The 24292-nt window shown below is 51.0% G+C and overlaps 2 protein-coding genes across 10 annotated transcripts in view; both read right to left on the reverse strand.

The window, feature by feature from the left end:
* Positions 1-16428, reverse strand: gtf3c2 (general transcription factor IIIC, polypeptide 2, beta). 3 transcript variants are annotated; one of them, XM_086189969.1, is made up of 20 exons: positions 16116-16428; positions 15343-15435; positions 14350-14920; positions 14000-14133; positions 13646-13872; positions 13315-13400; positions 13006-13083; positions 12383-12484; positions 12064-12291; positions 11859-11970; positions 11656-11773; positions 6755-6786; positions 6520-6649; positions 6235-6388; positions 4251-4412; positions 3824-3896; positions 3406-3534; positions 2979-3230; positions 2333-2440; positions 1-1493 (listed from the first exon to the last, which is right to left on the reverse strand). In XM_086189969.1, the coding sequence occupies exons 2-20, from the start codon at positions 15365-15367 to the stop codon at positions 1302-1304; spliced, it is 2913 nt and encodes a 970-aa protein (XP_086046095.1). In that variant the 5' UTR covers positions 15368-15435; positions 16116-16428; the 3' UTR covers positions 1-1301. The 3 variants fall into 3 exon arrangements, with proteins under 3 accessions (XP_086046095.1, XP_086046093.1, XP_086046094.1); XM_086189967.1 differs by having other exon boundaries at positions 3824-3902; positions 16116-16427; XM_086189968.1 differs by having other exon boundaries at positions 3824-3902; positions 13646-13869; positions 16116-16426.
* A 905-nt stretch (positions 16429-17333) lies between these two features.
* The window catches only part of znf512 (zinc finger protein 512), a 24469-nt gene continuing 17510 nt past the window's right edge, over positions 17334-24292 (reverse strand). For all 7 annotated transcript variants that reach the window (XM_086188949.1, XM_086188952.1, XM_086188950.1 and 4 more), the window contains 8 exons: positions 24263-24292; positions 24017-24115; positions 23781-23948; positions 23501-23698; positions 23098-23199; positions 22788-22850; positions 22220-22318; positions 17334-22031 (listed from right to left, as the gene is read on the reverse strand). The exon at positions 24263-24292 is cut by the window's right edge and continues 57 nt beyond it. In XM_086188949.1, the coding sequence (XP_086045075.1) occupies positions 21360-22031; positions 22220-22318; positions 22788-22850; positions 23098-23199; positions 23501-23698; positions 23781-23948; positions 24017-24115; positions 24263-24292 (1431 nt within the window). In that variant the 3' untranslated portion in view covers positions 17334-21359. The remainder of the gene's footprint in view (positions 22032-22219; positions 22319-22787; positions 22851-23097; positions 23200-23500; positions 23699-23780; positions 23949-24016; positions 24116-24262) is intronic.

A 24292-nucleotide genomic window follows, 5' to 3' on the forward strand; every position in this document is an offset into this window, starting at 1 on the left:
TTTCAGTCCATTTTATTATTAGAATCAACGTTTCAGAAACCAAGTGAAACAGGAAGGTGGTGCAGACCCGATCTGATGGTTTATGAACCATCTTTATGATAAACAAGTGAACAACAATATTGCCAGTAATCCATTACTAACGACCAGACGTTTGCTCGTCATCATGACAGTAAACATTTACTCCAAACCCCTAATTGAACTTAGAGGAAAAATAAATGTGATCATCTTTAAAAAACAGAAATTGTTGCGCCTGCAGAAACGGAATAATAAATTAAGTTGCTGCTGCTGTTAAAACTTTTAAAAACAGAGGAAGTAAAACACGGTGAATGAAGTCAACGGGTAAAGGAAGAGAAACGTCCAGCAGCAGCGACGATATTCAAGTATTTCCCTGCAGTTCAGCCTGAGTTGTTGAGGAAAACGAATGTCACGCACACGAACCTGCCTACGACGGCGGGTCACCGCCCCGCTGACGCGCTGCACAGGTGGCTTTTAAGATCGCCACAATTCTACGATTGACGCGCCAGAGTTGTGACGGTGCGCCGACACAGACGGAGGGCTGAGGGATGGGACGCCTCGCACACGACACCAGTGACACGTAGAGCTGCCGCTCCGGCGGAAAAACCTTGGCGGTGAATCAAATCTACCGACCATGAAAGGTAAGAAGTGCTACAGCTTGCTAGCCTGACTTGCTAGCAACCCCATCAGACACCCACACACACGAGAACGGAATGTTCGGGAGCAGCATCAGGCGCTGACTTGAATGAAGGAATCGTCTGTGGATGTCCTCACAGCCACACGAGGGAACGACGCTGCGGCTCCGCCTCCACAGAACTGAAACTGACACTTCTACTTTGACCTTCTTCTTCAGGAAGGTTGTGGCGAATCGTCTGCTCCTCCCACTCCAGGATCAGATGACACAAAATATTAGGAACGCCTTTGAACGTAACACAGCCCACTTGTTCCACAGTACTTTTACTATGATAACCCATCAGTGGCACATGAGAACACTCCATCCCAGACTCAGCAAGCTGGAACCTGAATTAATTCTGTTGTTCCACCTTCAGAGTCTGTAGATGAGGCTCATGGAAGCCCTGGCGTGATGGACTGCACGCTGTCTTGCTTGAGGGCCGTTCTTCCTCTCTCTGATGATCCGAACCAAACCTCTTAAGGGACTCCAAGCTAAACGAAGTGAGATGCCACCAGAACTCAGAGGTTCTTACCAACGCCCCTGAAACTACCAGACGTCCAAATAACATCAAGTTCTTTCCCGTTGTGTCTGCTGACCTCACAGTGACCTCCTGCTATCGCTGGTCAGACTCCGCCTCCTCCTGGTCTGCTGGAGCGTACAGGGCACTGAACTGGGCCTGGTTCTCGCTGATCATGGTCTTGACGTGAGCGCTGTTCATGCTCCTCAGACAGTTGAGCCTCACCAGGCCCGTGTGGCCACCCGACGCCACCCACATGTGGCAGCTCATGTTGGGGCTGAAGCGCACCTGAGGACAGGAAGATGGCGGTCAGGGGGGACTTCCTTCAGGGACATCTAGTAGGTCCTCACCCAAATGAGATATCATGATGTTTGTGTTCTTGTCTCACTGCAGGTCAACACTGAGAAGGACATCAGCGACCTTTCCTGACCCAATAAAGTTCATTATCTCATGAAGGTGTGACAACGCAAGAGAACACGTTAAAAAATTAAATCGTCTTTGGAGGCAATGATGGTTTCCATGGAAACAACTCATTTCAAGGGCTGACTGTGAGCAGTTGTTTGCGTCTCTGCTCTCTCCTCCGGTTCCCCCCGAACCTGTCAGTTGTTCCGTTATCTCTTATTAGATGTCAGGAGCAGGTTCTGCTCTGTCGTGACTCAGCTGAAGCTCCATCCGCCCCCCATCACTAGCAATCCCCTCGCTCAGCTCCATCTTCTACCCTTCCTCTTCTTCTCTCTAATCACTCATCGCACTCGGACAAAAAAGCCCGTAAAAGACCCGCTGGTGTTCTGTTTTTGAGATGCTGGCATGAAGTGGCCGTCCATCATCTGGTCCCAGAGGGCCGGGGGGGGGGGTCCTCTCCCGCTGAGGCGCTCTTAAAATTAAACACATCAAACCCTCGAATGGCTGCTCTCCATCTCCCTCCCTCCTCCCACTGAAGGCGACATTTTTCTCATTTTACACATCATTACATTCAGCCGTCTTTACAGCCGCCCATCAGAGGAGGAGGGTCTGCCACTGCCACTCAGCTCAGCTCCTTCTCTTCCCACGCGCACGTGCGTGTGTGTGCGTGCGCACGTGCGTGTGTGTGTGCCTGCGCACGTGTGTGCGTGCGTGTGTGTGCTCACGGTATGAAGCGCAGCCAAAGGCATCTCATCCAAGTTAATCTTCGTCTTCGCCTCCGTGCTCTTCATGCGTTTCCACATCGGTCGCTTCTCGCTGTTCGCCAAGGTCCGCTGGAAGTCAGAGGAAGTTAATATCGTTACCACAGTGCGACACGTTTGTGACCGAGCGCCGTCACCATGGATGAATATTCACTCTGGCTGTCAGGCCAACAAGCTCACTGGACCCCGGTTCTAGACCAGGCCAGTGGGGTGGGGGGGGGGGGGGGCTGCCTGAGCTACATATGGTGGGATGACTTCCTGTGAGGTCATCAGAGGTGTGGCCAGTGTGTGTGATCTTTAGATCAGGTTGACCCCGGCGTGAGGGACCTCGGAGATGTGGGAGGCACTTGTGTGTGAAGCTCCCAGGGGGGGGTTGAAGTTTTTGTCAGAATATTGTTTGAGGTTCTCTCATGGCGGCGCAAACACAAAGTGCTACACTCAGACCGCCCAGCGACAGACGGACCGCCCAGCGACAGACGAGCCGCCCAGCGACAGACGGACCGCCCAGCGACAGACGAGCCGCCCAGCGACAGACGGAACCACCCAGCGACAGACGGAACCACCCAGCGACAGACGGAACCACCCAGCGACAGACACTTCCCACACTCACCCAGTCGTTGTCTTCATGCTGAAGGTAGTATCTCTTCACAGCCTCTTTGTACGTTTGGAACGGCAGCAGGTGGTCTCCACCCGTCCCACCTCCCCCTCTGTCTCCTCCACTCTCCCAGTTTTCCTCGTTCCCTCCTTCAGAAGCAGCACCTGCTCCTTCCCGCTCCCCCACAGCGTCTCCTCTCTCCTCCTCCACTCCTTCAGTCTCCCCGTCAGGTTCTTCGTACGGCACCAGAGACGTGAAGTAGATGGGCTGGAAACACAGTGATGTCACCTGGTTAGAGACCGTTAGCTGCTGGAGAAACGATCACAACAGCTTCACTGTCAGGAAATCAAATTCTGAAACTTTCAAAGTAAACACATTTTTCCAACAGGAAGTTAACAATAATTCCATCAAGGAGAAAAGAAAGAAAGAACAGGAATCTTACAAAGCGTCTCTCGATCGTGCGTTTGATGTACTGAGGACCGAAGCATATCTGGGGCAACAGGAAGAGAATCACCTCGCCCAGGACGTCTGATGTCACCAAGCAGTTCAGCCAATCAGAGTAAGACAATGACTGGGAGAAAACGGAAAAAGGCCAGTTCGCATTGAGATATTTCCATCCTTTCAGTCAAAAAAACACTGAAACGTTGGGAAGTCTTTTGGTAAAACAGAAGTTTAAATGAAGGAAGTATGGAAGCGTCGGCTTCAGCACTGAAACAAGAAGCAATCAAGGCAGGACAATAAAGTGAAACATTCAACGAATCCCAAGGTACTGAAGGGGGGGGGGCATTTATATAATACATCTGTTTGGTATAAACCTGCTCACCACACAGACAACAAGACTTCAACACCTCCGCACTCACCCACATGGTGCTGGTCCTCGGACCGGCGAAGTAGGTGCGCATGTAGTGGTCGGTGAAGTGGATCCCGTGGGAGCTGTTGCTAGGCAGGTCAGAAACCACAGACAGACTCAGTCAGATCACCAGCGGGGGGGGGTGGGTGGGGGGGGGTTTTAGCGAAGCAGCTCAAAGGAGCGGCTGTCAATCACACAGACATGCAAATGAAATTATTGTCATGAGGTGCAAAAGAGATGTCGAGAACAAAGAGGAACACGCCGCCGTCAGGCTTCCTGTCTGGGAGACTAAACTGAGGGCTGATATTTCCTTGTTCTAGAGTGTCTTCAGGGTTACACCACACGCTTTTACCGCAGCCCGGAGCCGCCTGCTGTCACAACGCCAGACAGCGGGAGAGAGTCACCTCACTCGTGGCAGGAAACAGGAACTATCTTACGCTGCGTAGGTGGACTCTTGGGCCCACATGAGGCCCGGTGCATTCAAGGGCCAGCAGATCTCATTGGTAAGGTTGCGTTTGTGGACAGTGATCGGTTCGTAGAGCCTCCTCAGGTCCCACGTCTTCATGTAGCGGTCTTCTCCTGCCGTCACCAGCAGGTACCTGACAGAGGGAGAGTTGCAGTGACTCACCACATCACATCCAGTCACACCAGGTTTTTTCCTACCAAGGTCACTCTTAATACTTTCCAAGACAAAATTTTAAAAATGAATTTACTTCTAACGCACCACTCGACTGGTCTGATCTGACGGCGCTATCAGCTGCAGGCCAGATGAGGACGCGCCATGTCAGAGCGTCCAGGAGGGGACCGGAGGGGGAGGGGGGCGGTTTTATCCCCTCCACCAGGACTGCGTAAGTGAAAGTCGGTGATCCAGACGAGATGAGCGTGTCCTCCCCAGAGAGGGCGACGCTCTCTGGGAGACTCTGCCTGTTATTCACGCTCGCCGTCTACCAGTCACACCAGTTCCTCAAACTCACCACAAACGTCCACGAGGACGAACTGATGATTTCCTATTGGACCGCGGCTCGTGACTGACAGGTTAGAGTGCGCGAGGTCCAGGGTGAACCGATGTTCTCAAAAGCAGTTTCTCAGCACTTCTCCTGGAACGGTTCCCATATGACAGGTAGAACGACGCCTCTGAGACCATTAACATCATGTGACAGACATATTGATGTTTTTAAAAGTGGTTTGTCAGCTTTTTCGAAGATGACAACACTGATTCATTCTCACCAGGTGGCAGGTCGCCACGAGGAGCGACCTAGACGGTCCTCAACCTGAGAGCTGGAGCACACACTGTCCAACGGCACACATTCATAAAAACCCTATTTCGGCGGAGGATATTGTTTCACCCGCCGAGAGTCGGCGCTGTCAGACAGGTGATGTGAATGAGCCTCCATCTTCTCCTCATCCTCGCATACATCAGCTGAGTAATGGAGCAGAGAGACCGAGACTCCCTTCGAGGCTTCGTGCAAGACGTTGAGCTATGACCTTTTATGATGGAGATTCTCCTCACTTCCCTGACAGGGACCTGAACCTGAACCTAACAGCTTTCACAGAGCTGGACTTGGTTTTTCAGGGTTCGGCTGAGCTTCAGGGACAACTGGACAACAACATAAACTAGAATGACCATCTGATAGTTGAGAGGCCTCCAACCTGGCGCCTGAGAACGTGCCGCCATTCCTTTGTGTGATGGCTGGTGACAGGATGGATGATGGTACACTGAACCAGAGGGTCGACCAAGAAGTCAGGGGCCTAAAATCCACTGAAACGGAGTAAAGATTCAAAGTAGAGAAAGAACCACGAAAGGAACCAGCATCAAAACACTTCTCAGTCTCGACTGAGTCGTTTTCCTCCTTCAGTAATCCAGCAGCAGGTTCTCTGAAGGCTGGAACCTTCACAAATATTCCTGCCTGGAATCCAGAGATTACGAGTAATCCAGGGATGATGGAGGTGATGTGAGCCCAGAGTGGACGCGGCCTGGAGGATCCTGAACGGTGAGTAGCAGGGAGATAGAGGGGTCACCAGAGAGGACCCGGCTGCCTGCCTGATCTCAGAGCCCACATCCTGAATTAGGGGCCAAAAACTCCAGAGCGAGAGCTTCTCTACCCTCCACCTTCAAAATTTACTGTCCTGCAAGAACCAGAGCTGCATTTAAACCAGCCTTCTTAATTGCCTGTGAATAAAACTGCCAAACTAAGAAGGAGAAGAAACCGAACGAGCCAGAAGAACATAAACAAGCACACGGGATTCGACTTCCTTCAGTCTGCTGGGTTTTTCTCCGCCTGCACTGGAGGCGCTTCATCCTGTAGCGTATCAGCGTCTTGACCCCCAGTGAGGGTGAGCCGAGCACTTAATGAAACCGTGCTGGAGGTGAACCCGGGTCAGAGCGCCCGACACGGGTAGCAGATGAAGCAGATGATGTACCTGTTGGCGGGACAGAAAGCCAGGGCCCGGACAGCGTGGCCGTGAGCCAGGAAGCAGCGGTACGGCAGCAGGCTCAGTGACTCCGGCGACTCGTGTGACTCTCGCACTCGGAGCAGCGCAGATTTAGTGGACAGATCCCACAGACCCACGACGCCTGACCAGGGAGGTGGAGCGTCACACAGACGGGGAAAACGTTTCAAAAGTCAGATGTTTGTAATCATTGGTGACAAGGACTCAAAACGACTCACAAATGATCAAGAAAGCGGCGCATAAATCCATTCCTACCATCATAGAAGCCGACAGCGATGACATTGTGGGGTTTCTCAGGCAGCCAATCCATGGACAGGACCTGTCCGCTCTGTTCATGGCGAGGGGATTTTAAGGAACCCAGTTTCAGCGTTAGAACTCCTTCAGCCTGCGTGGAACACGAGCAAGGAACCAACACACGAACGCTCAGAATGCATTCAGCATGAAACCGGAGAGACACGTGAATGTGAGGAGGTCTGAGGGACAAACCCACCTTGTATACACCTGGACTCCAGCCGGCTTCCCCTGTGAGGTCAGACATGAGCGCACTTAGTAGAGTCACAGTCGCCAGGGCGGACACGTTCTTCACATGTTCATACCTTCATCTCAAACCACACCCAGCTGGGAGCCACAGACACTCAAAACGCAGCGGAGACGGCGTGAGGCCACAGCCGCCTCCAGGAAGTGAGGACAGCTTGGAGCTCAGATTTGACCACGACAAACGCAGCAGAAGTAACGACACCCTGACGCAGACCTGATCTGAAGGGTGAGGCCTCCAGGCAACTTTTACAGTCCTGGTTTCACTCCAACTACAAAAATACTTGTATGAACTGTGTACTGACGGAATTTCTAAGATGAGCATCAACATACAGGATGAGTACTTCTGTTAGTACTTGGTGTGGGATCCGCACCGTTGTTGTGCTTGACTGTGTTATCATAGCTGTGACCTTTGAACTCACGAGCGCCACCTTGATGTCTGACTGACTGTGAAAATCCTTGGAAGGCCAAATTGGATCCTGCTGCCAAAACTCTGCGTCAGGTAGCAGCGATTTAAGTTACCCAGGAATCCCTCCGAGGGTTGCCGGGCAACGGTCCGACACAAACTGATGGACCGGTCCGCATCGCCGTCTGTCCCGGGCCCCGCCCCTGCTAGGTGAGAAATTACTGGCTGCTAAGAACCACTTAAGAAGTCGTTCTGTCCTGCCTTGACAGTCACTGCAGATGCAAAAACAGGGAGTCGGACGGTTCCACATCATCACGTCCCCTCTCCCTCCGGATCAATAGAGTCCTCCTCACTCCTGCCCCCCCATCAATCCAACCTCACCGCACTCAACACTCACCAGCATTTGCTTTGTTTGTTTGTTTGTTTTGACCAGACTCCTTAAATCAAAGTCCGAAGAAAAGACCTGGGGTGAACCCCAGCAGGAAGTCAACACCCGGTGTGAGTCAGGTGAGGGGTCAGGGTGAGACGGCCACCGTCCCGCCGGTCCGGATGTGAAAGCATGAATGAGGTTCAGGGTCCGTTTGGACCAGAGAACCAAAGGGAAACAAGGCCCCTGCTGAAAAATCCCAGAATGCTCCTGTATTAATAAAAACATGACCACTAAACAGAGGACTGATGGGACGTTGTACTCTGACTGAATAAAAGTACAACACACAAAAAAGCACTTGAACCTCCACGTGACACCCCCCCCATTCCAGGATGATTGACAGCGTAGGGAAACAAAGTGTCAGCTACCAGGCCCAAAATTCATAGCTCCCAACACTAACAACCGGCCCGGCGATGCATCTTCTTTGTCATTTCAATTACAGATCCTTGTCTGATGGAGAGCGGCGCTGTAAATTACACCGCGCCATCACTCGCTCTCTCTTTTGTGTTTTTTTTTCTTCCTGAGCGTCCCTCCCCTACACCTCCGACTCCCCCACCCTCCAATTCTTCTGCTTCCTCCTCGTCTCATTCACCCACTCATTCATTCTGCCGACTGGAGGGGCTGAAGCCATCTATAATTATCTGGCGTGGGGAGCGAGCGAGCGAGAGAGAGAGAGATCGACGCCATGTTGAAACCAACCCAATTTCACCTTTAACCCTCTCAGCTGATACCACACAGAAATCGCCTGCTCTCACGTCGGATCATCTGCTCTGCAGCAGCTCCTGGTCCTGAAGGTCCCGACAAGCTGCCTGCATCGTCAGATGTTTGTCTACCGGAACGTTCCGGGAATAACTCCGCTAACAGGAACCTTGTTATTGCGAGGACGCTTCTTTCTGCGGGGAAAAATTAACAACTTGACTAACCCTAACCAGGCTGCACGGTGGTGCAGTGGTCAGCACTGTGGCCTCACAGCAAGAAGGTTTCGGGTTCGAGTCCCGGCTCGAGCGCGGGATCTTTCTGTGTGAGTCTCCATGTTCTCCCTGTTCCTGCTGGGTTCTCTCTGGTACTCCAGCTTCCTCCACAGTCCAAAGACATCAAGAGGGACCAGGTTAATCCAGACTCTAAATTGACCGTAGGTGTGAATGTGAGTGTGAATGGTTGTCTGTCTCTATGTGTTGGCCCTGTGATGGACTGGCGACCTGTCCAGGGTGAACCCCGCCTCTCGCCCGTGGGATAGGCTCCACCCCCCGCGACCCTTACTAGTAAGGAATAAGAGGAAGATGACGATGGATGGATGGACTGACCCTAACCCTCTCGGAGTACAAACTTGTACTCAGAGGATGCTGGATGAGGGTCGCTGTGGTACTCAGTCGTTTCTCTCTGGAGCAAACGGATACCGGGGTACTGTCTAATGCTCAGACTGGGACCAGGTCAACATTCTTATTCTCTTACTCTAATCTTGAATGTAATCAATTCAAAATCCCATCTCACGACTCCACCCTGGTCGCCCAGGCTTGCGCCTGAACAAGCACCAGAAAACGTCTCTGTGACCTGCAGGGGTTAGCTTGCTCAACTGAGCGTTCCAAATATTCATGTCACATTCACGCGGTTTGAGCATTCACTTTTGATCTAACATTTTAGATTAACACCCTGCTTCACCAAAACAAAAAGCTGCAGACAAAACCGAGCTGCGGCTCAGAGCTCACAGCCCACCCAGGGACAGACACGCACGAGGTTAGCAACGAAAGCTTGTGAGGAAAGAGAAACCCTTCAAAAATCTCAGAAGTGCTTCGACTGGAGGAAGACATTCCCAGCTTTCCCTCAGTGGTCGTGAGCATCTTTAAATGGCACTGCTGTACAACCTTGTGAACCCATAACCATAACCCATGTGTGGACACGGGGGGGGCGATGGAGTCAGGAACCCAATGACCCGTAACAGCAGAGTAAAATGGAAACTCCACGCCATGAAACGAGGAGAAATGTCAAGCTTTAAATTCCAACTGCGGCACTGGACTTTACTCCTAATGACCAAACCAAGCCAAGTGTAGTACAGTGGAGTACATACGTGCAGCTGGCCAGTATGAAGTACTTCATTAGAACAGTAGCACGTGAACGACCTGCATGAGTTCCTCCATGACGGTGCTCTTAAATCAAACTGCTGCTGCTCTGTTCTGCTTCCTACTGGTGTGAATTCATCCGGCGTTGGACCAAATAATGGAAAAGCTGACCGATTTTACCAAGTTAATGAAGAAGAATGTATGTAACGGGGGGGGGGGGGGGCCCTTAACTGCGTATCGTGTGCAGGTCTCTTAGGGTCCACATGCTAGCAAAGAACTGGAACATGTCTGAAAGCTGCTGTGTGGGGGGAGGAACTACCAGCAGGCTCAAGAACTCAGAACGGAGGGAGGGAAGTGCTGGATAGCGGCATTAACGCGAGGCGGCAGCAGGCTACGTGAGGACCGTGAGAGTCTGACACCTCGTATGCACACGCATGCCACCAGTGCTTTGCCACTGATCTGTAAAAAGTCAAGCTCCTACATTAGCCTGCTAACATACAGCTAACCAACCAGGAAGCTGGTGCTTCAAACGGGAGCCCCTGTGCCGTCTGGAATAACTGAGGACAAGTTTGCTGTTAAAACAGAGAGAAGACGATCTTAGTATGAGGACGTTTAGCCTTCAGCAGCTAATATCTACGGCTCCAGAGACGAGGTGGCCTCTGATGTTTTCAATCTTTTTAACTTGCAGTATTCAGCGTTTCAGCTCTGGGTTGAACGCAGATGGACGCTGAAGTCACATCAACACCTGATCCACCACTTGTTCTCCTTGATGGCTGTGCTTCAGCTGGGAGAGCCCTTCAGTGGGCGGGGCGTTCAGCGTGACGCGAGCTCTGTCCTCTGGGCCACAGACCAGCCGTGTTACACGTGACAACCCTGAACAGGCTGCTTTCTACCATTTGAGCTTCTACTTGGGGGGGAAATACCACAATCTGAGACGGGCGCAGGACTTTACCAGATCAGGTTGGCGTCATAACACAGACTGACAAACGAGCACGAACACACACACCGATGCAGACAGAGCCGTGTTTCTGTGTGCGGTGGATGTGAGCGCGATGGTCCGCCACTATACTGGTTTGTGCAGTTTTCTATCAGCTGAGAACTGCAGGCAACCGACGTGGTGGTGTGAAGGGACCGGACCACAGGACACAGGACCCCCATCAATAAAGTCAGGATGTCATCACACACCTGGAGAGCCCATCAAGACACTCTGTGTGTGTGTGTGTGTGTTCTTGTACTTGCTACATATTGAGGACTACAATACGTATTTAACCAACAGAGTGAGGACATTTTTGGAAAGTGAGGACATTTTAGCCGGTCCTCACATCTTCAAAGGGCCGTTTGAAGGTCAGAGGTTAGAATCAGGTTTAGGGTCAAGGTTAGGATCAGGCAGTCGGCTGAGATGGTTAGGTTTAGGGTGAGGGGCGAGGGAATGTATCACGTCAATGAAAGTCCTCACAAATATAGAAGTACAAGGACGTGTGTGCGCACGCGCCTTAATCACATGCATTTTCTCAGTTAGCGGCCCGATGTACCGCAGTCCTCAGTCTTCACGGGAAAGACAACACCGCCCTCTGGTGTACACAGGAGACACTGCAGCATCAGGAATCTCACTCCCTCACAGAGCGAAGCAGCAACCTTGACTCAGGTGCGTCATCGTCTACTGTAGGTAGGTTGCAGATGCTCACGGGAAACTTGACACGCTACAATAAGCAGTAATCTCCCTCACATCCGTGAGGTCACTTCAAGTTCTCCCCAACAAACAAACAAACAATGAATCCCAGTCGATGTTTGAGCCCAAATTTCAGAAGTTCGGCCTGAAGGTGTCCAGAGAAAAGGTGTTAATGAAAAACAAGACGAGTGCAAGCAGGAAAAAGCGCAAACTGCAAATCATAAGCTGTCAAAAGACATGACCGGAAACATCTGCCAACATCTGGTTTTTCAGCAGAGGTTTGGGGTGTCAGTCTCACCAGAGCCGGGCCGCCGGTGGCTGGCGTGCAGGGCGTCAGGGTGGGGAAGGCTGTAAATGGTGACCACACCGGTGGAGGTGGCGACGGCCAGGAGACCCAGCCTGGGCAGGAAGGGGGCCTTCGGGGGGGTGAGAGCATGAGCGTGGTCAGAGTCACACCTTCAGAACACAGCGCCAGCTACTCCAGCCGGGGAGTCCTGCTACCTTTCTGCTGCAGCTGGGCAGCTCCCAGCCTCCCGCCGGACACCACCGCAGATGCCAGACGAAGCCTTTGTCCTGGGCCAAGCCGTACGCCAAGCGGGGCTGCGAGTCTGGACTGCAGAGAGAGACGAGTGGAATGAAACGAAGGACATGGAAGGTAGACGGAGAGACCAAAACAAAGGCCTGTCAGCCGACTCGCCATCTGCACCTGCTGTTGTACTCCAGCTTGCCCAAGTCCCACAGCTGCACCAGTCCAGGTCCGCCGTAGGTTTTGTGGACGTAGTGCTGGTCGTCCATCCCTCGATGGCAGGCCAGAGCCAGGTACTGAGTGGCCGGAGCACCATCAGGTGTAGGGCACCACTCCGTGGTCCAGACCGGCCCGCCTGCAAACAGGACCATGTCCCAGCGATCCGGATGAGCAGGCACCACGTCGAACCTGGTCAGGTACACAGCACAAATCACGTTGGATTTCTCCAGATTTCTCTCTTTGCTCTCCACTGCCATTTGCTTGGCTTCACTTCTCTCACCGCTGAAGTCGTTGCAGGGTCGTCTCCTGGTTGCTGAGTCCTTCTCTGGACACTCTGAAAGCAGCTGATTGAAGCTCCTGAGGTAGATATTCCTCCACGTCACTGAGGACGACACCAGACACACACGCCTCTCGTTTCACTGAGACACATCCCACATAAACGTGTGAATAACAACTGGGACACAAATCATTGACCAACTCAGACAGAAGCCCCAGCTGGAAATGATGAGGTCACAGGACGGAACCTGAAACGTGCAAAATTATTTACATTTTCATTGACAAAGAAGGATCAACTCTAGGAGAAACGTTGAGCCTTCGACCGGTTGTCCTCTTATTGTCCATCTTCCCCAGAGTCAGACAAGGAGACAGAGACCCTCCTCCAGGGAGCTGGGACTCACACTAGTTAGCTTAGCTTCGCTTAGCTTAGCTTAGCTTAGCTTAGCTTAGCTTAGCGTGAGTCTCAGCTCCCTGGAGGAGGGTCTATAAATGAGGACATAAATGGAAAAGTCCTTTAATTTCTTTTTAAAAACACTCCAACTGGAGGCTTGGTCATCGTAGGACTTTGACAAACCTCCTTACTTAATAGAAATGAATGAATTTACTAACAACAAACAGGTGAAGTACCTCTGTGGTACAGGGTGCCAGGTGCTGGTGGAGGGGACCCAGTCTGGGAAGACCCAGCTGCTGTGGTGCTCCTCCCGGCTGAGGACACGGACACACACACACACACACACACACACACACACACACACACCAAACAGAGTAATAAAATACCAAGTAAAGGACCGAATAAAGCACAGTAAAAGATCATTTCATAAAAGTAGTGGACTTGAAATGACTGGCTTTGCCCTGCGTGTCCTACAGTATTTGTCAGAGGCTCTGTGGCTGTCAGGCAGACAGGCAGACAGACAGACAGACAAAACAGTTGCTTACAACTTCTTGTTGGTCTCGATGGAGTCCCAGACAGTTCTCATGGTGCTGACGTGGAGTCCATTGGCGTCCCTGGCCTTGGAGCCCGCCTGCAGGGGACAAGACCCGTTTAAGGACATTGATGTCAGGGGTGAAGCCATGTGATGGAGTGAGCACCACCCTCAAGGATGGAGTGATCTGGATGAAAAAGGGTTTTCTGCAGTTTTAGAGGAACCATGCGGAACCTTTGGGGTGTTGCTGACAGCACAGAACACAGAATGACCCCAGCACTCCTGGCCAACATGGGACCGACTGTGAGTGGGACTGAAGGGAGACACGGGAGAACCGTACTAACAGTGTTGGTGTAGGCGTAATAAGCTGCCGGATTTCTTCCTCCGCTCCACAAGTCTGCGTCCGTGTCCGAGTCTGTGTCCTCCTCCCTGTCCTCCTCCGCCTCCTCCTCCTCCTCCATCTCCTCCTCCTCCATCTCCTCCGCTTCCTCCTCTTCAATGTTGGGCACAAAGTCTTCGTCCTCTGCAGGGTCACTGTCATGACGTTTCCTCTTCCGGCCTCTACGACCTGCTGGAGAACAACACTGAGTTTATGACATCATCAATTCTATGGCAGCGGTGGGGGATGAATGACAGTCGACCATATAAACGCCGACACTGGACACGCGTGTGTTGTCAAAGCGCGTCAGCAGCTGGACCTTTGCTTCCTTTGGCCGCGTTTTGCTCGTCGTCCGGTTGGGATTCTGCGCCGGTGACGTCGCTGCCGGCTCTCGGCTCATGACCGCGGTGACAGAGCTCCTCCTCCGCCAACGCGTGCAGGTACTTTAATGCTCTGGAAGAATGTTTAAAAAAACACATCAAATGCAGCTCCCGGCAGCGGCTGATGCTAACGTTAGCAGCACACCTGGACTCGACTACAAATCAACGTGTGTGGTATGTGGTACCGCAATAAACACTGGAACTACTTCCTTTATACTCAGCACGCACGAGTTACACACACACAGAACAAACTCTTCCTCCACATGGCTTACTAGGTCATGTGACTCACGCTTTAGCAGCACCCCTCCTGCGGCGGCCACCCGGCGTGGCCTCCTCTTCAGGTTCTACCAACGGCTCCTCTGGGTTCTTCTCACATGCTGAATTTAATTCTGGTTCCACTTCTTTTACCACCTGCTTCCTCACATATTTTCTCTTTGGCTTCGGCGTTCCGTTCTCCTGCTGCACTCCATCCCCAGCTCCTCCCTCTCCCGCTGGCAGGGACCCGGCTGCGGCCGGCGTCTTTCGAGCAGGAGCTCTTTTGGCGCGGGTCTTTTTCGAAGAGGTCCTCTTGGCTCTCAATGGGCTCTTTTTTTTCTCTGGGATTTCTTCATCAGATTCTCGAGGTTCCGAATCCACTGGTTCCTGCTCCTCACCTTCGGCCTTCTTCCCTCTCTTTCTGGGTGTCGTTTGAGAAGCTGCCGCTCCGCCTCTGCGACTTGTTCTTTCTTGTTTTTTCTGATCAGCTGACTCATCATTCGCCTCGTTCGTTTCATAATCAAAATATTTGGGGTTTTTCCTGCGATTACGCCCTTTTAAGCTGGGCGCTAAATCCCACGTGGGCTTGGATGGCGTCTCCTGCCCTGCAAGGTGAGTGATACCGTTATTCCACAGGAGCATGAGAACACAAACAGATCCCCGGTCACATTTATTTTCTAATAATTTCCTCCTTTCATGAAAAATATGAATACACAACTTTTGCTGTCTAAATACCTGCTAAAAGCAAACAGAACGTCAAATATCATTTGAATAAAGTGGAACGGAATAGTTTTGATTCAGTTTGTCTGCTGAATTATCAGAACCGCGTCTGTGCCTTGACTGAAACACAAAACGTCAGAGAAATGATCAAAAACAGGGGAATGAAAAGAAAGATTTGAGTCGTTCAACTCTCTGACTTGGACCGATGCTGGTTCGTGTTCCAGTGACACAAGCCAGCTCAGAGACTCTGATCATCTACAGCATGTGAATGGAGTGAGGTGTCACTGGTGAGAGCCGGGACATGAACCTGGTCCAGAGTCAGGGGCGTCCATCAGCTCTGCGCTCTGATTCTGTCCTTGGAAGTCTCCTCATGTGTGGACTCTGGCTCTTGGCTGCGGTTCTACCAGGACAGGAAAAACAAACATTTCCCTTCAATTATGGACCATGCTTGTACACACACTTACTACATTTATCATGTACTCATCTTTGACTACGGTCAATTTAGAGTCTGGATTAACCTGGTCCCTCTTGATGTCTTTGGACTATGGGAGGAAGCTGGAGTACCAGAGAGAACCCAGCAGGAACAGGGAGAACATGCAGGCTCACACAGAAAGACCCAGTATTCGAAGCGGGACTCGATCCTAGATCCTTCTTGCTGGGGGGCTACATTGCTGACCACTACACCACCTGAGTGTAAAATCTCTTCTAATTGAAATTGTTTTTTTATAGCTTTGTCATATGGGGACCAAACCTCGTTCAATAATGTAACAGTTTTACGTTATTGTCCGTGTGACGATCCTTACGTCGCTGCATGTTAGACCAAGACTTGACATATCAGCAGGTTGACGTCCTCCCTTCCATACGGCACAGTCGTGATACATCATTAAGATCGGCTTAGGTCGGTTTTTTACTCGTGTTTTCCGAGTTACTCTTATCGCCTTCCGTGCTAGCGAGCTAACACCACCCAGCTAACGCTAACAGGCGAAAGTTGAGTTCAGGGGTTTCGACACGACCGTTCATCAACTTGAATCTTCTTCAAGGAGAGGAAATAAACTCAATCTGGTAGATTTAAAAACTCACCTGGCGGATGTCCGGGGCTTCTCCCCCGGTGGCGACGGCTGAGAAGACTCGTACCGAGTCCAACAAGCTAAGATCTGGCCACTCGAGATCGAATCCCGAACCTAACGAGCGGGACGGAGACCGGAGGAGACGATCACGTCGTTGACGCACCACCGACTTGAACCACCGGCCGGGATTCTTTTGTCCTGGAGGTAAAAAGCCGCGCTGTTTCTACCGCTTCAGGATGCTGAAACTCTCATTCCGCTTACATCAGTCCGCCATGATACTGTACAAGCGTGGCGGACCACAGCGCCGCCTGCCAGCTGAGCGGGGAACTACAGCGCCAATCCACTGGAGCAGCCTCCCACCTCACAGGGACAGGGCAGCAGAAGACCCGCTTACATTCAACTCATCAATAACTCGACAAAAAAATGTTCTCTTGGTTTTTGTCTGTGATAAATTCATAATTACATTAAAAATAATGTCTCCTACCTGCTAATGCGTGCTTTTATTGTGCAGGAGCACAAATGACGTAGTCAGTTGTGACTGCAACATAATGCTTATTTTATCCTCTTCAGGCCCCGAAATCCCTTCACCGAAAAATGAAAAAACAGTCAATCGAATGAAAACAAAAAACAGAGGTAAACAAGCTCGTATTTCAGGAGTAACAAGTTTGAAAAGTAACCTAAGAGCGATGCTACGATAGTTTAGAGGTAGTTTTGCCAAATTGTATTTCCAGTTATTTACTCCTGTTTTTTTTGACAAGAAAAATACTGATAAAAACAGGTTTCCTCAACTCACTCGAACCTATGAAGCAAATGTCCATGGAGTCTTTGGCTATTACTTTTTCAAAAACCCTTCCAAGTTTCCTTGAAATTCCAGGACTTTTCCAACGGCCTGAGCCCTGTCTGTCGATGAGTGATGACAGTACAGCACTCTAAGGTCCTGTCATGTGACCTCATTCAACCACTCGCACACACAGCTTCAGCATCATCGTCTCTGGAGGCCCCAGGGATGGAGCCGGTAACCCTCAGATGACGAGACAGACCCTCCCGCCTGAGCACAGGAGCTACTCCAGAGGGAGGTTCAGGTCCAGCCTGAGGCGCTGGACCACCTGTGGATGAACGTGTCCTGGAAAACACAAGACAGTGAGGCAGGGAGGTGACTGACAGGTGCTGGGACGCCGATGAATCCGTCGCCCTGCTGGTAGAGAACCAAGAGAACCCACAACCACCATGGATAAAACCTTTAATCATCTGTTGCAACACCACCTGCACCGTCAGACAGCAGCACCCAACTCCTATGAACAAGTCGTGACTACACATCAAACACAGGTTCTTCAAGACAATGACAGTTTCCACCTGGATAGAAATGATGTCTCACAAAATAGAGAAATTAAGTGCTTTTAGTTCCGTGTTTGTTAGCTGGAAGAGGTCCTCAGCTGACGCCTGCGCAGGCGGAGGTGACAGCACCAGACCAGCGGCTCTGTAGTTACAACTGGGCGACAGGAGGCTTTGAGACGCCTTCAGTGACCAAAGAGCCAAACTTTGACAACAAGCTTCACTTTCGGAGGTGTAGACGACTCCGTCTGTAAGGTTTGTCCTGTGGAATCGATCGTAGGCCAGGAGAAACCACTCCCTCTGGAATAAAAACTAGGACGCAACTGAGCTAAAATGACGCAGCTATTTAGCAGAGCTGCAAGCGTTCGGACACGGAAACGCCAACCACGTCCATGACCCATTGACCTCTCAGTGTTTCTCCAGACGCGGGTTTCAGGCTCTGCGCTGACTTTGATGTTATTTGTGACAGAAAAGGGAGAATTTTTTGGTCAAGGAAGGATCAAAGATTTGCGCTCGGGTATGAAGAGGAACCGATGCTAACGGGGGTGGGAATGTCAAGTTTTATCACAGCAGAATTTTTTGGTTAGGGTTTTTTTTTTTTTTGTAGAAAAAGTTCAGCTTTAATTTCCTGTATTTTTTTACCGGTAAAAACAGAGTTCAGGGACTAAAAACAAAGAAAAAAGTCAGAGATGCTTTGTGAAGTCTCAGGATGGGAATCAAGAACCAGGATCACGAGAGAACCAGGATCGCTGGCTCAGAGAACAAAAGGTACTCTCGTCAGAATATTTTTCTCCCAGGAAGTTCTATTCAGAATGAACGATTCCTTCAAACGGAGGGACCTCCACGTTCGCCGCTCATCACAGCGGTTAAGGCTGCGTTGATTGAACAAAAGCAAAATCTGACCCAGCATCACTGAGATACGTCTTCCTTTCGGTTTTCCCATTCTTTAGTAATTCACTCCATTTTTTTTGTTACTAAAAACATGGAAAAAAAAGACATAAGTAAATTTGCGTAATCAGGAATGAAGTTGGAAAAAGTTTCAAAATGAGCGCAAAATGATTATTTTGTATTAAAATGACACACGTGGTCCTATATTCAAACGTCAGTGCTGCTCTGCCAGTTTGTATGAAAAGTAGCTGGAAACTGAACCGTCGCCGTTCTTCATTTTGCAAAGGAAGACCAAGGCCCGCTGGCAGTCCATGGACCACTCCTTGAGAACCCCGTGGCTGAGACCAAAGATTCACGATTCACAACTCCTGGTTTATGCTGACGTCACTGGATGTTGCAGTGTGTCGTTTCCATAGCGACGGCTCACTGCGCGTCAGTTCTGACCGTCGGCTGTTCAGCAGCATCCTGACACCGAATGGTGGCGAGTCTCACGTTCCAGTCGCAGTTCTGGTGGAGATGAATCGGCAAAAAGCACAAACGAACCAGCTGACAGGGCTGAGAGCTCCCTGGCGAATGTTCCAGTGGCAGCAAGTGGCAACTTAAGCTGCAGGCAGCACCCCCTAGTGGCTCTGGTGGAGCTCACACAGGCCAGTTCACCACAGTTGTGACTGGTCGTGAATCTTCAGTCTGAACTGGTCGAGAGGAGGATTGAACACCAAGAAGATGATCGATTGAACAGGAGTGCACATGGCAGCGAAAACACAACCAAATCCATTCAAAACAAGACTTTAAAAAATCTGTAAAAAAACAACTTCGTACTGAAACAGTGAACACAGCCGACAATCATTAACGTACACAAACACAGACGACACCGTCATTAAGCTACATGCTCTGTCGAGGGAGCGTGAGGAAGGAAGAGGAGCACCGAGGTCATCAGTCAGCTGGTCCAGTTGATAAAGTCATGTTTCGTGAGAACAACACGTCCTGTTTCTTGAGCTTACGAGCTTCCCTTCTGATTGTTTAACGGGCAACTTGGAACATTGAATGTGAAGGTCTGTTTGTGACCCAACACACGCACAAGACATCGAACCAACCACATCAGCGCGGTTTGTTCTATCACCCATAAACGACCTCCTGAGCCGGACAAGAAGCCAGAGACCCTCCTCTCCTCTGTGCTAAGTTGGGGAGCTGAGACTCACGCTAGTTAGCTTAGCACAATGAATGGCAGTGGATGGGAGTGTTAGCATACCTTCGTCAAAAGTCTTCTGAAAAATTCTCCTCCCTAAAGCCCTTTGCCTGCAATAAATACACAAGGTTTATGTAAAACATTCATTATGAAATAGCTTCAAATTACAAGAAATTGTACTTAAACTACTTTCCTGACTGGGAGCAGTGATTTGACGCAGCACCTCCAAAGCTCCACTGGAACTTGGGTCACCAGAACCAAAGGTTTGTTGAGGACTAGAAGAGCGACTGCTGCTACTGATGATGATGAGGAGGAGGATTCCTGCTGGACACACCAGCATCCTGGACCTGAGCTAGCTGATGCTAACACTTCCACCCACTACCAGACATTGGGCTAAGCTAACTAGCCTGGACCTGAGCTAGCTGATGCTAGCACTTCCCACCCAGCACCAGTTATTGGGCTAAGCTAACTAGCCTGGACCTGAGCTAGCTGATGCTAGCACTTCCCACTCACCACCAGTTATTGTGCTAAGCTGACTAGCCTGGACCTGAGCTAGCTGATGCTAACACTTCCCACCCACTATCGGACATTGTGCTAAGCTAACTAGCCTGGACCTGAGCTACCTGATGCTAACACTTCCCACCCACTGTCAGCCATTGTGCTACGCTAAGAGGATTACTTTTTCCAAAAGTTGTTCTTTTAAGAAAATGGACCACTGTAAAACCTGGAGTCCCACAGTCAAACATCATAGCACACTGAAGGAGTCCAGGGCTCACATTTGCCAACTGCTGTCGGTTGAAAGTCCCAAGTAATCGCATGAACTTTTAGTTGCTTCTTATGTTCTTCACAAGGCGGCGCTACGGTGGGTTTGTGATCCGGTCTTGGGATCAAATGAAGCACCTCCACAGGGAATCCGTTCACCTGTCGATCTACATTTAGTGAAAATGCTGCTCGTGGAGGCAAAGGGAGGAACAGAGACGGTCCAACATGAATGAGGCTGGTCAGGTGCGCAGTGACGTCTGGCGTCAGCATCATCACGTAATATCGATCAAATCAAGAGGCACAAAATCTTTTCAGCGAGAGAACGACACGTCAATCAATCACCAAACTGTAGCGTCCTCTCTGGAAGGAGGATTCAATTATTCTTTATCCCAGTTTTCCCATGAGTTTGGGTCAAAACGACTGACGGGACCAAATTGAAGCGTTTTTCTATCAAGGCCCTAAGGGACCGCAGAGCGGCTGCAGTATGATGTCACCGGGGAAACGTCTGTCCTCTCAGAGTATTTCTCTCGTGACTGAGTGGATCCTTCGTGTCGCTGAACTCCTGTAGGCGGCGTGTTTTCACATTCACAGGAGGAATCACAGTGAAACTTGTCAGACGAGAACGTGGGACTGATAATAACCATCCGAGCTGCTCGGTCAGAAACCAGCTCTTCAGTGGACGGACGCCGGCGTGATGAATCGCTCCGTGTGACAGCAACAGCCAGTTTTGCTGATTGGAGTCATAGCATTCACACTCAACACTGGAGGGATTAAATTCATGTTCCTCCCTGTCCATGATGTCATCCCAGACGCGTCAGGAAGTCAGGCTTTAAGGGAATGTCGTGACAAGACGAGCTCATCAAAGCTTGTAAAGAAAAGAGCTGTTACAGAGAAACACAGATCAACGGTGTAGAACTACACTTCTTCAGGTTATACAATCACAACCACTTCAGGACAGGAACAGTCTAGCAGGGTCTCCTAGAACCACACGGACGCTTGAGGTTTCCAGGAGTCGACGTCCTCACCTGAACGCGGCCGTCTCACCCAGTCGAGGAGGTTTGTTGGAGTCTGTTCGTGTGTTGAAGGTTCTTAAGTGTTCCTCTGGTGCTTCGTGGCGCCGGGGTGAGCCTCCATCATTCCTGGTCGTTTCAGGTTCCACTGGTCCAGCTGCCTCTGATGCTCCGCCTCTGAATCACTGGACGAGCTGCCAGCGCTGCCTCTGCCACCTCCCAAGGCGAAGCAATCCTTCCTCTTCCCATCAGGCTTCCCCCTCTCCCCTCCCCTCTCCCACTTCTCTCGCCTTTTCCCCTCCACCACTCCACTCATGTCCACGCGGGGTTTCTCATCCATTTCCATCTCGATGGGGGCGTGTTCTGGGCCCGGCACCGCTCCTCTCCTGTCCATATCCACCCACATGGGCTCGGGCGGCGGCTCCAGGGGGGTGTAGTGGAGCATGGGCTGCTGCAGCTGGGGGTCCAACTGTGGAGGGAGGTTCTGGTGCTGCGGGTGGAGGAGCTGGGTCTGGTGCTGCAGGTGATGGAGGGGCTGGAGGGGGTGCTGCAGGGGTTGTAGTTGTTGTTGGTGGTGGTGGTGGTGGTGGTGCTGCTGCTGGTGATGGTGGTGGTGGTGCTGCAGCTGGTGATGGTGGTGGTGGTACTGGTCCACAATCTGCTTGTCCACGTTCTGGACAAACACCTTGGGCTGGTTTTTGAGGAACTTCTCAAATTTCTTGGAGGCCTTTTTGTTGGTCACGAACCAGTCCTGTCGGGCCGTCATCAGCCGGGGGAGACAGAGGACAGAGAGATCAGGACCCCCCAAACCAGAGACCCTCCCACAGTGGCTGACATCAGTTCAGTGGTTCAATCGTACATCTGGTAACTCGTCTCACGAATTCAGATCACTGATCAGGAAGTCATCAGAGCAACAAAGACCCTCGCCGCTGCAGTTACCTGTGAGTGGACCGAGTTGATGTGGTACTTCACGCCGCTCTCAGAGTTAAACTCTTTATTGCAGATCAGGCATCGATACTTCCCCGCCTCGAAATCACCCTGGAAACCAATCACATGACAAACCGTCATTAATTACTGGGCCCCGAGATGCGATTTAGAAACGTCCACACTGGAGCTCTGAAGAAGAAGAACGGGGTTTCATGGTTACATTTGAGCGTCTGATGCTGCTTTTTACACCAGAGGTCCTCAGCAAAACCACAAGCAGCTCAACTTCCCCTTCATTTAGATGCTTGACAATCACCTGAACACAAGGACTTCTCACTCTGAACAAAGTTACATTCATAATTCTCTAGGATGTCTCAGACGGTCGGATCAGTGGCGCCGGATGAGACGAACGGTGTTGAAACGCTGGTGAGCGGCGTCTGAACGTCCCAGCTGAGCAAAATGACTCCAAACCAGAGTCGAGCCGTGGAACCAGAGCGTGAGGAAGCGCCATCACCAGTTCCAACAGACATCATAGCGCTTGATTTAAATTCTGGATTCGTGAGAAGGGTCAAAGGTGACGTACCCTTGTGCAGAGTCCCAGATGAGCCTTCAGCCCCGACACGCTGGTGTAGGTGGAGCCGCAACCCTGGAAAGGTGCAGTCACACCAGTTCAGCCACATTTTCTCTGGTTTCAAAGAGCATTTAAAAAACACAGCAGGCAGAAACACAAAGCAGAATTATCACTAAAACCACACTCAACTCATCCAAGATGGAAAAGAATTGAAACGACGACATAAACTGAGACGTCCTGCACTGTTCATCACTGCAGGATCAGACAGAGGAGGATAAACTGAGCCCGTTTTCATCTGTAACACCTGAGCACCGGCGTCTACCTGGTTGGGACACTGGACTTTCCTCTGCAGTTTCACCTCGTTCTTCCACTTCCTCAGAACCTCCTGGCTGAAGGCCGGCAGGCCTGGCCGCGCGTACTTCAGCTGAGGTGGACGACAGGAACCAGAGGTCAGCTCAAGTGAGCGCTGACAGGCTTCGTTCACTGCTAAGACACGGGGGAGGTGTTTGTTCTGTTTATGGTTTCAATGTGAACGCATGGAAAAGTGGGGATTTGTACTGAAAAGTTGTTCAAGTGTTGTTATGTCTGTTTCCCGGGATCACAAGCAAACACTTAAAAGGTTTATTTTCTGAGTGGGGTTCGGTTTGGTCAGGATCGCAACAGGCCACAGCAGGAGCTCAGACTGAAGGCACCAGTGGTTCTAGGTCAAGCACACTTCCTCTCACCTTTTTGTCATCGGGCACCAGGTCTGACTGGAACTTCCTCTTGGGCCAGTCTTTGGGCAGGTCGTTGTTAGCAATCTCAGCCAGGTGGAAGTTGGCCACCTGCGCCGAGGCCCGCTGCACCCTGCCGCTGGCTGTCCTCTCCGGGTTCACCTCCCTCTGGGTCCTAAGAGCTTCGTCTCCCTCGGTCCTCTGAACCGTCTGGGTGACAGGAAATAAAAGAGCAGGCTTTGAAGCCGCCGACCTGAGTTCTTAGTCAACCTGAAAGACCTGGATGACTCACGGGGGCGTGCTCGGACTTCAGGTGGTACTCCAGACCAGCCTTGGACTTGTAGGCTTTCCCACAGTGCGAGCAATTCAGCAGCATCTTCTCCAGCTCCGACTCCTCCTTCCCACACTTCTTCATGTGGTACACGTAGCCCATGATGCTGGTGAAGGCAGCCGTGCAGCCCTGGAACCCACAGGAGCATTAAAGCCTTGTCTTCTCGGCGCTCCACATCTGTGGCGCAGACAGTTTACCTCTTTAGAGCACTTTAACTTCCCCAGTCTCTTCAGGATTTTACGTAGTTTGTCTTTGATGGCACGATCGTCCAGGTCCTTGGCGTCGTCCGCTGACGGCTACAAACGCAAACATCAAAATCTGCGTCAGACATCAGGGTCTACAGCCTGCACGCCAGCGTGATAGTCTCTTTGTGGTTTTTAGTCGCTTCATCGTCAGAAACAAGAAACATTCTAGCAGCAGAACCAGAACGTCGATCTTCTCACCAAGCAGCTGTGGTCGGCCATGATGTGGTA

Source organism: Aulostomus chinensis, chromosome 20 (assembly GCF_037954235.1).
Source record: "Aulostomus chinensis isolate RoL2024-O1b breed Wild chromosome 20, RoL_Achi_v1.0, whole genome shotgun sequence".
NCBI classification, from domain to species: domain Eukaryota; kingdom Metazoa; phylum Chordata; class Actinopteri; order Syngnathiformes; family Aulostomidae; genus Aulostomus; species Aulostomus chinensis.

Excerpts from the sequence above, each read along its gene's own strand:
- gtf3c2 (XM_086189967.1), bottom strand. The coding sequence starts at position 15,367 with ATGGACGCCCCTGACTCTGGACCAG. Across the intron at positions 4,413-6,234 it reads GCTTTCTGTCCCGCCAACAG|GTACCTGCTGGTGACGGCAG; the intron begins GTACATCATCTG and ends TCCCTCTGTCAG. Across the intron at positions 1,494-2,332 it reads CTTTGGCTGCGCTTCATACC|GTGCGCTTCAGCCCCAACAT; the intron begins GTGAGCACACAC and ends TCCTGTCCTCAG.